Source organism: Bombina bombina, chromosome 3 (assembly GCF_027579735.1).
Source record: "Bombina bombina isolate aBomBom1 chromosome 3, aBomBom1.pri, whole genome shotgun sequence".
In the NCBI taxonomy this organism is placed as follows: domain Eukaryota; kingdom Metazoa; phylum Chordata; class Amphibia; order Anura; family Bombinatoridae; genus Bombina; species Bombina bombina.
In genome coordinates, this window is record NC_069501.1 from 848,419,445 (window position 1) to 848,432,959 (window position 13,515).

General features: G+C 36.6%; 1 protein-coding gene across 2 annotated transcripts in view; it reads left to right on the forward strand.

Annotated features, from left to right (window-relative positions):
• The window catches only part of NALCN (sodium leak channel, non-selective), a 1,159,715-nt gene that overhangs the window by 761,121 nt on the left and 385,079 nt on the right, over window positions 1–13,515 (forward strand). For both annotated transcript variants that reach the window (XM_053707809.1, XM_053707808.1), the window contains one exon: window positions 2,527–2,664. In XM_053707809.1, coding sequence (XP_053563784.1) covers window positions 2,527–2,664 — 138 coding nt within the window. The remainder of the gene's footprint in view (window positions 1–2,526; window positions 2,665–13,515) is intronic.

Here is a 13,515-nt window from a genome sequence, read left to right on the forward strand (position 1 = left end):
GACCTCTGCAGCCTTGCATGCTAAATCAATGGTGCAGGGATTATACTCGGATATCGCAGTTGATATACTTATGTCCCAACATTCAACTCTCTCTGTCCTGGTGGTTAGTCCATCATCAGATTATTCAAGGGGCCTCTTTTGTTCATCCTGCCTGGACTGTGATTTCAACAGATGCAAGTCTCACAGGTTGGGGAGCTGTCTGAGGGTCTCTGATAGCACAAGGAGTTTGGAATCCTCAAGAGGTGAGGTTACCAATCAATATTTTAGAACTCCGTGCTATTTTCAGGGCTCTTCAGGCTTGGCCAATGTTAAAGAGAGAATTATTCATTCATTTTCAGACAGACAATATCACAACTGTGGCACATGTCAATCATCAAGGGGGAACTCACAGTCCTTTAGTGATGAAAGAAGTATCTCGGATACTTTCTTGGGTGGAATCCAACTCCTGTCTAATTTCTGCAATACATATTCCAGGTGTAGACAATTGGGAAGTGGATTATCTCAGTCATCAGTCTTTACATCCAGGGGAGTGGTCTCTCCATTCAGATGTATTTTGTCAGCTTGTACAGATGTGGGGTCTTCCCAAAATAGATCTGATGGCTTCCGATCTAAACAAGAAGCTTCCCAGGTACCTTTCCAGGTCCAGGGATCCTCAGGCGGAGATGGTGGATGCGTTAGCAGTTCCTTGGTTTTACCAACCTGCTTACATTTTTCCGCCTCTAGTTCTCCTTCCAAGGGGACCTTGTCCAGATGTCCAGTTGCCAACCTTGGCCACTTTCCTTAAGGCCAGACCTTCTATCTCAAGGGACATTTTTCCAACAGGATCTCAAATCGCTAAATTTGAAGGTATGGAAATTGAACGCTTAGTGCTTAGTCATACAGATTTCTCTGACTCAGTGATTAATACTATGCTACAGGCTCGTAAGTCTGTTTCAAGAAATATTTATTATCGGGTTTGGAAAACCTATATTTCATGGTGTTTTTCTCATAAATTCTCTTGGCATTCTTTAGAATTCCTAAAATTTTACAGTTTCTTCAGGATGGTTTGGATAAAGGTTTGTCTGCAAGTATTTTGAAGGGACAAACCTCTGCTCTTTCTGTTTTATTTCACAGAAAAATTGCTAATCTTCCTGATATTCAGGCTTTAGTTTGTATCAAGCCTGTTATTAAATCAATTTCTCCTCCTTGGAGTCTTAATTTGGTTTTGAAGGCTTTGCAGGTTCCTCCTTTTGAGCCTACGCATTCTTTGGATATTAAACTACTTTCCTGGAAAGTGTTGTTCCTTTTGGCTATCTCTTCAGCTAGAAGAGTTTCTGAATTGTCTGCTCTCTCTTGTGAGTCTCCTTTTCTGATTTTCCATCAGGATAAGGCTGTTTTGCGGACTTCGTTTAAATTTCTTCCTAAGCTTGTGAATTCTAACAACATTAGTTGGGAAATTGTTGTTCCTTCCTTGTGTCCTAATCCCAATAATACTCTTGAAAGATCTCTACATTCTTTGGATGTTGTAAGAGCTTTGAAATATTATGTTGAAGCTACTAAAGATTTCAGGAAGACTTCTAGTCTATATGTTGTTTTTTCTGGTCCTAAGAAAGGTCAGAAAGCCTTTGCCATTTCTTTGGCATCTTGGTTAAAGCTTTTGATTTACAAGGCTTATGTAGAGACGGGACAGTCTCCGTCTCAGAGAATTACAGCTCATTCTACTAGATCAGTCGCCACTTCTTGGGCTTTTAAGAATGAAGCTTCGGTTGATCAGGTTTGCAAAGCAGCAACTTGGTCTTCTTTGCATACATTCACTAATCTTTACCATTTTGATGTATTTGCTTCTTCTGAAGCAGTCTTTGGTAGAAAAGTTCTTCAGGCAGCAATTTCAGTTTGATTCTTCTGCTTATGATTTAAGTTTTTTCTTAAAATTTATGTGAATTTTTTTTAAGAAAAACGTATTTTTTGTGGATTTAATTTTTTCAGCGGAAATAGCTGTTTTTATTTTATCCCTCCCTTTCTAGTTACTCTTCTGTGGTCTCCCACATCTTGGGTATTTCTATCCCATACATCACTAGCTCATGGACTCTTGCCAATTACATGAAAGAAAACATAAACTGTAACATAAACATACATTTTGTATTATCTGACCTTATACTACAATAAACGTCTTTTTTATATGATTTATGAATTGCTGCTAGTTACTGGATTGATGGTTATGGATTATATGCAGTGGCCCATTTCATCTGATATGGAGCCTCACAAAGTAGCCAAGCAATTAGCATTAACACAACTGCCGAAGAAAACAGTAAACAATAACCAAACAACTTCTCAAGAAAAGAGTTTGGAAACCACTGGTCTAAATTAATTAAAGTCACATATACAAAATGCACATCATTTAATTAAATTCAAAACAGGTATATCTTAATTATGTGACAATTCCTTATCTTATTTACAATACATGCTTTGTATGTGACAAATTATGTTGTGCTGAATATCAACTGTCTTAAGAAGATTATTTTCATTAATGTACTTACTTTTCCACAGGCATTTATGTCAATGTTTCAAATTCTGACACAGGAAGGATGGGTGGATGTCATGGATCAAACTCTCATTGCTGTTGGACATATGTGGGCACCAGTGGTTGCAATTTACTTTATCCTGTATCACCTCTTTGCTACTCTGGTGAGTTTTTAGATATCTTTTCATTTGTTAAGAGTATTTTGAATACTAAAAACAATGCTATTTTATACTTTAATAAGTATTGCATATGTATGTTTCAGCTACAGGATCAATCATCATTCTAGAAGCGGGAGATTATTCAGGATTTTGCTAGAGACATCATTTATATTATTGCTTTAACTTTTTTTTTTTTAAACTAAATAGCCTCAGTAGCAATTAAAGATTTAGAAAGATATAGGGTTGGACAAATGTGTTGATACATTCATTAAAAATATCAAATGTTGGCTGATTTTTCCAATCTGTTAGTGTCACATGTGTAGCACCAACCATTAGACAATGTTAATTTGACTATATTAAATGTGACATTTGAATATTGAATATAAATAGCAGTCAAATACAAAAAATAAATTCCTTTTTTATCCACTCACTTGCCCATGGTTTACTTATCACAAAGCCTAGATTACAAGTGGAGATCTAATTTATCATAATTTGCCCTTTTGTGGGTGCAAGATAAATAACCAGCCATTACAAGTGGCTAGTTATTACTACCGCACGCTCATTATAGCAATAAGCCCTCAGAAAATTAACCAGAGATCCTATCTCGGGTTCATTTTCTAAAAGTGCACCGATTGGCCCCAAATTTCAATATAGTAATCTTTATTAAAAATTAAAAATGGTAGCATCTTTATTTTTTAATAAAGTAACTGCAAAAAGCAGTTATAAGGGGCTAAAACTGGCAGCTAAAGGGTGTTAGAAAAAAAACGGCACTGAAAAGTGGTTTTACATAGTGTTCTATGGGAACTGTGTATTTCCTGTAAATATATATTATATGAATATATACATATATATTTATGTGTTAATATGAGTATATAGACATATCAACACATACATATGTATATATTCATATACATATATATTTTAAATTGCTACCCATCGCTGCTCGACTTACTCCCTTAGCTGCGCTTGTTCTTATGCCGTGTCTGATGGCATGAGAATGAGGCTCCCTTTGGAACCTATGGAAGCACGCTCTCACGAGCGCAATGTTTCTGTGCAATGTGAAGGTCGCGTTCGCATTGCACCTCACTTGTAATAACAACACACACTAGCATGCACTGGTATTACTCAGTTGAGCGCAAATATCGCTTTAGCAGAAGCGATATTTTGTGCTCAACTTGTAATCTGCCGTACTTGAGTGCCATTCATAACATCCAAGGCCGTTTTAAGTTCCTGGCAGCTTACTCCAGGCAGGCTGATCACCAGACTGTTATGTCACATGCATTGCTAAGTGACACAGCAAGGTGCTAGCTGCCCAGCAGTAAACCAAACTGCTTAGCCACACACCAGATGACTTGATTAAAAACAGTCTACGTCTATTCACACCGTGTTTAAAAAAAGTACAAGCAGACATGAAGTATAATGAAGTCTTGCGTGTTTTGCAACCCCTAGTGGCGATTAATCATAGACATACTTGGGTCCCACCTTTAAAGACACAGGAAAAGCACATTTTTTCTTTCATGATTTAGATAAAGCATGCAATTGTAAACATTTTTCTATTTTACTTCTATTATCAATTTTGCTTTATTCTCTTGGTTTCTTTTCTTGCTCTACTGGGAACTAGCTGAACACATCAGTAAGCCAATCACAAGAGGTATATATGTGCAGACACCAATCAGCAGCTAGTTCCCAGCTCCTTAGCCTATCTAGATATGCTTTTCAACAAAGGAAACAAAGAGAATGAAACAAATTAGATAAAACAAGTAAATCGGAAAGTTGTTTAAAAATGTAAGCTCTATCTGAATCATGAAAGAAAAATTTGGGGTTTCATGTCCCTTTAAATTGTGGGAGGGTAGCTATGTTTGGTGTATATCCTTTTTTCTTAAAGGGCCATAATACCCAAATGTTTAAACACTTGAAAGTGATGCAGTATAGCTGTAAAAAGCTGACTAGAAAATAGCTGAGTATAACTTTTTACACAGAACTTACTCTGTTGAGCTGAGGAAATTGTGAGGTAAAATATATTCCTTTTTTACATAGAGATGCTCAGGTGATATTTTCCTGTCAGCTTTTTACAGTTATACTGCATCAGTTTCAAGTGATTTAGCATATGAGTATTATGTCCCTTTAACTCACACACTGTTTAATGTTTTAATAAGTGTTTATTTCATCTTGAATCAATGGCACAACCTTGTTACTCTTATATTAACTTTAAAGGGACACTAATCACTCCTTTTACAATATATGCAACACTTCTAATGCATTGCCTAAAAGTATACTGAAAATGTATTTTTAGGAGCACTGAATAGGCTCCTAAGGGCAATGTTTGCCAGGTGCAGGATGCTTGCCCATGCCACCACCCACAATACTTTTTTTTAATGTTTGCACTGCTAGTCAGGCACACACCTGCTGCTGTGTATACAGCACAAATAATAAACATCTAACAGGAACTTTATTTTCAGTTTACCCCTAAAAACATATAATAGTGGATTATTAAGACTTCCCCCAGAGAACTCAAAGGCTTCTAAATGCTTCTTGCTGATAATATACACTCAGAACTCAGGTTCCTTCTCACTAGTTTGCTCTCATTTCTCAGAAAGAATTAACTAAGCTTGGGCTTGATGTTTGGTTCTGTTTCATTAATATACCAAGAAATAATGGGTAAAAAACATTTTGAAATTATTTTTCTTTTTTTTACCTAGGACAATAAAAGAACTTAGGTTTCAAATGTTTTTACTCTGCCATTATTTGCATATCGTATGCAATTTACATTGCTCTGGAGAACTTACTTGATCTTTTGCCAAGTAGCTTTGGATTAGTGTGGAGGACACACAGCTTTATGTCTGTTATATGTGGGGAGTAAGCACATTGTCGCATGATGATAGTTTTTATAAAAGATACGTAACCATTATAAGGTTTCAGAAGATCGTTTTCCGTTTATATTTGGGAATTATAGCTAGGTTGCTCATTTAACAACAGTTTCCCATATAATTACTCCCACTCAGCTGTCAAAAAAATGTGGGTGATTTCAAGCTTAACTGCCAAATTGGTTATGTCTTTGTCATTTTTTTTAGGATGTAATTTGTTCAAAGTCTGCCTATTTTACAATGTTTACAAGTAGTGCAGGTGGTGGCAAAACATTATATAAACTGTTGATGAATGCCTCCTTTGACTTTAATACTGCATATATTTCTACATGAATAAAAAAAAACATAATTGTGTTAAATGGAATACATTTAATGACAGGCTACATTATTTACACTTGTAATTAGGAAAAAGTTAAAATAAAGTTGTAGGCATGGTATGCTCAACGCTTTCCTGTTGCCATTTGTATTGTCTAAAATAAATTCCAAACTCAATCAACCTCCTTTCAGGTCATATTACTCAACAATGCCCACTTGTGCTCAACTAGACCAGTTAGTCACACTCACAAGCCAAACTTGGTATTGTCTTGGAAATAGAACACTTTTTAGAAAACCTGTATGAAATGAATAGCTCTAAAAATATGTCAATAATTCCTAGGAAGGTCCATCGCACCAGTCCATCAGAACTTTCTTGCCAACTGCTGTGGAAATTGGTAGTACTTTACAATTAATTGATGCTAGTAATTTTAATAAAGTTTCTCACATAAATTATGTTGTCTTTTAGATTCAAAGTCATTGCAATCATTTTGAAAAAACTACAATAACCCATGCATCCCACACTTTTCAAGTTCCTTTGTTGCACAAGGTATAACAGCTATACCATTTTTTAAAGGGACGATATTACAATTCTATTCATCAGAGAATCATTTCAAGAACATTTTAAAGGAATTCTTAGATATTTTTCATTTACATTTCCAACCCAATTTATTTTTATCTCTTTTGTGCAGTATACCTTGGATATACGCACTATATTTACTCAATGCTAAAGATGTTAAAAGCCTTGATTACAATAATTTATTAAAACATCTTTCCTGAGTTTTGTACTTTTAATAAAATAAATAAATTAAAACAAAAGATTGTCTGTATATGATAAGTCAGTTTAGGATTTTTTACAGGTAAATTAAAAGTTCATTTTCTAATGTAGTCTTTATCATCTGAATCTACTTCCATCACTGTTATCTCTTAGTGGCAGGGAATTATCCCTCAAGGTTTTCCTTTCATGAAAAATATGCTAGTTCTTTTTATTATTGTGGTGATTTTTACATTTAAAGGGGGATGGAAAGCATTTTTCTTTTCTGTATTGCATTTTACCACTTCTGTTATCTAATTTGCATAATTCTCTTGGTATCCTTTGTCAAAAAGCATATCTAGTTAGGCTCAGGAGTTGGGAGCTAGCTGCTGATTGGTGGATGCACATATATGCCTCTTGTCATTGGCTTGCCGATGTGCTCAGCTAACTCCCAGTAGTGCATTACTGCTCCTTTAACAAAGGATTATTGATAATAGAAGTTAATCACAATGTTGTTTAAAAATCTATGCTCTATCTGAATCATGAAAGATTTTTTGGGGGTTTTATGCCCCTTTAATCTCAACCAGTATTAGCAAATGTCTTAGAAATACAGACAGGATCCATTTGAAGAACCAGAACATTTTGAGAATCAAGATGAAGTAGACTTGCAATTTCTGGTTGGAAGAGGCTAACAAGTGAAGGAACTTCAACTCAATGTAAGGGAGGATAATAGTAAAACTCTCTTCGCTTATTTAAGTATAGACTTTTTATTTTGTGCAGTGTGTGGAATAAATTGTTGGGGGTATATTTGCTGTGGGAGAGAAATCCTGTGGATGTTTACAGAGGGCTAGACTTAAGGGAGATTTGCCATGGGGATGGGATTTGCCATGGGGATGGGTAATCTTGTAGGAGGATGCTTGCACTTGATGATACATTTAGTTTGGGTTAACACTGGGGTGCTTGCAATGTAACTGTGAGAGCCAGGTCAACCATTAAGGTTATTTTCAGTAGTGAGAGTTTTCTGTTCACAGTGAATGGGGAATCAGAACAGAGTGGTTAAGTTGAACAATGACCTGCTCCTTGCATCTTCTACCATCACCTCCTCCCATGCTAGACTGCAGAACTTCTCTCATAAGGCACCAACCCACTGGAACGCCATTCCTCCCGCTGTTTGATTTCCCCCTGCTCTGTCCTCCTTTAAACGATCCCTAAAGACATTTTTATTTAAGCAAGCCTACCACCCAACACAGTAACACATTTATTCAACTTACCTAATAATTGCCTTCATCTAGCTCAGTACTAACACCCTTGCAGTCCCCATCTCCTGTTTCTCACCCTTCTACCCTTCTAGATTGTAAGTTTCCACGTGAAAAGGGCCCTCAAATACTAATGTATTTGTTTGATACATTTTGTACTGTCCCTTAAAAATATTGTTTCATTGTTGTACTTTTATCTTTTGCATCCATGGATAGCGCTGCGGAATTTGTTGGCGCTTTATTAAAAAAATAATAATAATATTTTCACTGTAAAAGATTGAGGTTTGTGTTACCTGTGGTAGTTTCAGTTAATGGATTACAATATTACCGCCTATGTGCTATAGGGATCAATTTTGCAGTGGTTGCAATTAGACACTCTCAGGTGGTAGGTCATAGTGATCAGCCACAAGGACCTGCTATGATTTACTGAGCTATATATAATTTGCTTTCACAATATAATTATACATTTTTCTGGTAGATTTTCTAATAGTGGCTCCATTATAGCATGTGGCCACACATTTTTTTTGTACAGTGGTGAGAGTCTACGTGTTCATTAGTTCTGGGATTCAACTCCCGGCTACAATGAGGAGACAAAGGTAACCAAAAACTGCAAGCGTTTTCTTTTCCTCCCGCCTCACTGATTAACCAGTCTAAATATCTGCCTTCCAGGAAGATGGTGAAAAATTGAGGTGCTCCTTCATTGAGAGAATTCCACATACCTGTTTGAGGCCAATTTTTTTCTCTCAGAGAGCTGGAGGTCTTCAGCTGGTTCAATTTGCACCATCCTCATCAAGGTGAGGACCTGATTGCTGTTCATTGTTTGGATGTTTCAGTGCTACAGAAATACAGAGGGGAGATTGGAGTAAACGGTAATAACAGAATTATTATCAGTGAAGGAGTTAGTCACAAGCCTGCCACAGGTGTCACAGGAATCGGGTCATCAAAATACTCCTAACAGTGATCCTTTGCTGTAATGTACAGATGGGCTCTCTACTGAAAGCTGTCATTTCAGCATTATGTAAGTGCAGTGGGGTGGTTGCAGTTTCAGGTAAGTTCTGATGTCCCTTTTGCACTCACATGACTATTAGCAGGTACAGTTGTACTCACATTACACCATAGACAGGGGACAGGTTTTCCAGACAGATATAAACCACTTTACATACTGTAGTCTATGGGTGTCTCATGAATATTAAATATGAGGAGTTTAATGTGCTGGGGAACCTTTTGGTATTGGCCACTATTATTCTACTTTATGGCATAATTATAATAATATGCTATTACTTTTATTCCAATTTAAAACATTTCTGTCTCATACCAGTGTGTCTTTTCTTGAAGTCGGCATAGATTCAGTATCTATGATACCAACATTGTCAGGATCAGAGGAAGCTAAAGTTACAGTCAACTTGTGTAAAGCTTTAGTCGATTCTCAATCCTACGGTAGCACTCTGAATGGAAGTGTTAGGTCTGATAATTGCTGCATCAGATGCCATTCCTTTTGTTCATTTTCATATGTGACCTCTTCTTCTTTGTATGCTAGTCAATGGTACAATGATTTCAATCAGCTTTTCTCAAAGGATTTTATTACATCCTATTCTAGAAAAGTCTATTTCATTATGGATAAATCTCCAGTCCAGTTCTCTTGTGGCTTCCTTCTCCATCCATAGACACAAGTCTCCTTGGTTGGGGCGCTGCGTGGGGTCCAGTGGAGCACAGATAGTTTGGTCTCTTCAGAAAGAGAGGTTACCAATAATTGTGTTGGAACTCTGTGTTGCCACAGAGTGGCATACAGCAATCTTTAAGGAGGAACTTGCAGTTCTCTAGCCATGTAGGAGGTGTCTTGAATTTTCAATAGGCAGGGTACAATTCTGGCATCATTTGGACAATTCAGATTCCAGGCATGAACATCTGAGAAGAGGATTATTTTAGTCATCAATCCCTTCATCCAGGAGAATAATATCTTCAAGCAGATGTCTTCAAACAGATAGTCAAGATTTAGAACCTTCCAGATATAGTTCTGATGGCTTCTTGATTAATCAAAAGGGCATCCCAGATATTTTGCAAGGTCCAAAGATCCTCATGAGGAGCTTGTAAATACATCTTTTAAAAGTTAAAAACATTGATTAAAAAATATAAGTAACATGATGAAAACCGAGGTAATGTATGCTAGCCCTCAAATATTAATGAGCTGTTTCATCACGCGTATACTGCTAGTTAAATCATGCTCTTAATATAACCCTCAGAAGCCAATCTCCATTCGATATATATACACCATTGAAAGGTTATTTATCCTTCTCCATATCTCTTGACATATCTCCTATTTACTTTCAATATCCCCTGTTTCACAATATACACATATCCCGTATTTATCCCGTATTAGTCCCAAATGAGATGGAATCGCATGAGTGTCAAACAATATAATAATCATACATTATCATAAGATTACTATTTGTCCATTTGATATATAAAACATGCTGATCGGTAGCATTGATAATATAGACTCACATATCTTGTGTGAGTATTTGTGGATATTGTGTGCCCCCTTTTGTCTAAGCCTGGTAAACTTAGCATGTGTATCCTTGGTCCTTTTGCCTAGCATACATATTTCCTTCAACTGCTCTGCTTATAAGAGTGATAGCTTGAATAAAGCAGGAACTATGATCAGTAATTCTAATAGCGCCAGCTTGGTCTCGCAGAACTTGTTTTGCGGACTTAGTTCAAATGTCCCCTCCTCCGTGGTCTGTTTCTTTTCATCACAACATTCTATTTTAAGGTCCATTTTATTTTCAAGCTCTCAAGTCTCTTTCCTTGATGAATTTGAGATAGAATGCATAATTTTAAGTCAGCAAGGTTTTTGTAATGCTGTCATATATTCTTTGATCTAGAAAGTCTGTCTCAAAGAAGATCTATCAAATTCTGGAAAGTTTTTATTTCCTGGTGTGAAGAGCAGAATTTTAATATGGTATTTTTTTAAAATTATTAGAATTCTATACTTTTTATAAGTAGGTTTACAAAAGGGTTTATCTGCTTACACCTTGATGGGTAAAATGTCAGCTTGTTCTGTTCTATATCATTGAAGAATTAACTAAACTTCCTGATGTTTGAATTTGTTCAAGCTTTAGTCAGACTAATGCAGTCTTTGAAGTTTTGTTTTCTTTTTGTGGTTTCTTCTGCCAGAAGAGTCTACTGATTTTTTTTCTTCAAGTTAAGACTGTTTTAAGAACCAAATTTAATTTCTTACCAAATTTAGTTTCTTTAGACAACTTCAATAGTGAAATTTTGGTTTATTATCTTTGGCTAAATCCTAAGAGTGGCTTCTATATAACTTAGATGTATTTATAGCTTTACAATTTTATCTTCAGACTCCAATGATTTTAGGCAAACCTCTAGTCTGTTCATTCATTTCTCAGGTTTACACATATGTCAGAAGGCCACAACCATTGCTTTGGTTCTTAGATAATATTTTTAATCTGTAAGGCTTTTTGGAGACAGGAACGTTTCCTCCAGAACGTATTCCTGTTCATTCTATCAGGTCTGTTTCCATTTTCTGGGCTTTTAAAATGAGGTTTATGTAGAGCACATTTGCAGGCAGCAACCTGGTCTTTCCTACATTACACGTTGATGTTTTTGCTTCTTCTGAGGCAGATTTTGGTTGGAAAGTTCTCTAGGCAGTAATGTCTGGAAATTTGGTACCTGCCTTTTGAAAATGTTTATTTTGCCCTCATTACTTGTGGACTCCACACCTTGGGTATTAGTTTGCAGAAGTATTGAACTTGTGGACTCTCACCACTTTACGACAGAAAACAACATTTATGCTTACCTGATAGATCAATTTCTTTTGTGGTGGTGAGAGTTCAATCTATTGATTTATTTATGTATTTATTATATATTTTAATTGTTACTGTTGCAGGCAGCAGTTATAGTTTTATACCTAATTTCCTTGTTCTATCCTTTCCTACTTTTCTACTTACTTGTCTATACTTTAGACTGGCTAATCTTTGCGGTTTGGAGGGATGGAAAACTTGCAGTTTTTGAGAATCTTTGCCTCCTCCTAGTGCCAAGGAGTTGAATCCCAGAAGTTATGAACTTGTAGACTCTCACCACCTTAAAATAAATTAATTTATCAAGTAAGTATACATTTTGTTTTTGTATTTCTTCATAAAATGTTTAATTAAGTGTAGTTTATTGTTTTATCTTGCCACATTTTCTTTACAATTATGTTCCTTTCCCATTTGCAATGCATACTCAACCCTTCTACATTCTACACAGTGATTGATATATATGCCACTAAATGTCTTCGGATAGGGAAATAAGATAAGAAGATTTTAACCCCTAAACTATGTGGACATACCCTGTACGTCACGTGTCCTTTAGGGGTTTTCAGCCCCAACTTCTGTGATTCAGATAGAGCATGCAATTTTAAACAACTTTCCAATTTATTTCTGTTATCTAATTGGCTTTTCTCTCTTGGTAGCCTTTGGTGAAAAGCATATATGCTTCTTGTCACTGACTCATCCATTGTGTTCAGCAAGCTCCCGGTAGTGAATTGCTGCTCCTTCAACATAGGAACTGAGAAAATTAAGCAAATTTGATAACAAATGTAAATTGGAAAGTTGTTTAAAGCTGTATGCTCTATTGCAACAATAAAATAAAATTGGGTTTCATGTCCCTTTTAATTTTAAAGTGAATCTAACATGAGTTGCAGCTAATACCTAATTGACTATTGGCTGACAGTAGCAACTCCCAAAAAAAGTACTGTAATGCATTCTGGAGTACTGTCTTTAGATGGAACAAAGAAAAGGGATAAGATTACATATGCGGCTTCGCCCGCAATAGCCAGTGATGCCGTTTTTTTACGTGGTTTTTGTATCACATATACGACGCCGCATATAAATGTGGCGCATTTATTACACCCATCACCCACAATTTTTACTCCCATAAGCTAACATAGAACCGTGTCTCAAATCGATATCACATATTCAGCGCAAGGACTTACTTGGCGAAAATTGAGAAATTTTACTCTATTTTAAACTCGTCACACGTAGACAGAAAATGTGAGCACCGTAACTACCTGAAAATATTAACAAACACCTAACGCATGTGCAATATCTACCTGTCAACCGCAATCCCCCACCACAATAACTAATAAATGGCTAGATTACGAGTTTTGCGGTGAGCGGCTCAGTACTAACTTGCAAGTTATTTCCACCGCTCACCTCCCTATAGCGCTGCTATTACAGATTTTCATAAACCCGGCGTTAGCAGGCAATTTGTGAGTGTTGAGCAAAATTGAGCTCCATACCGCACTCAAATACCAGAGCTGCTTTGAGCTGGTTTTACGTGCTCATGCACGATTTCCCCATAGACATCAATGGGGAGAGCCTGCTAAAAAAAAGACTAACACCTGCAATAAAGGAGCGTAAAGCTCCGTAACGCAGCCCCATTGATTCCTATGGGGAAAGAAACACCCTAACATAAACGCAGTCTAAACACCACTAATCTGCCGCCCCCGACATCGCCGCCACCTACATTACACTTATTAAACCCTAATTTGCTGCCCCCAACATCGCCGCCACCTACATTACACTTATTAACCCCTAATCTGCAGGCCCCAACGTCGCCGCCACTATACTAAAGTTATAAACCCCTAAACCTAACCCTAAGTCTAACCCTA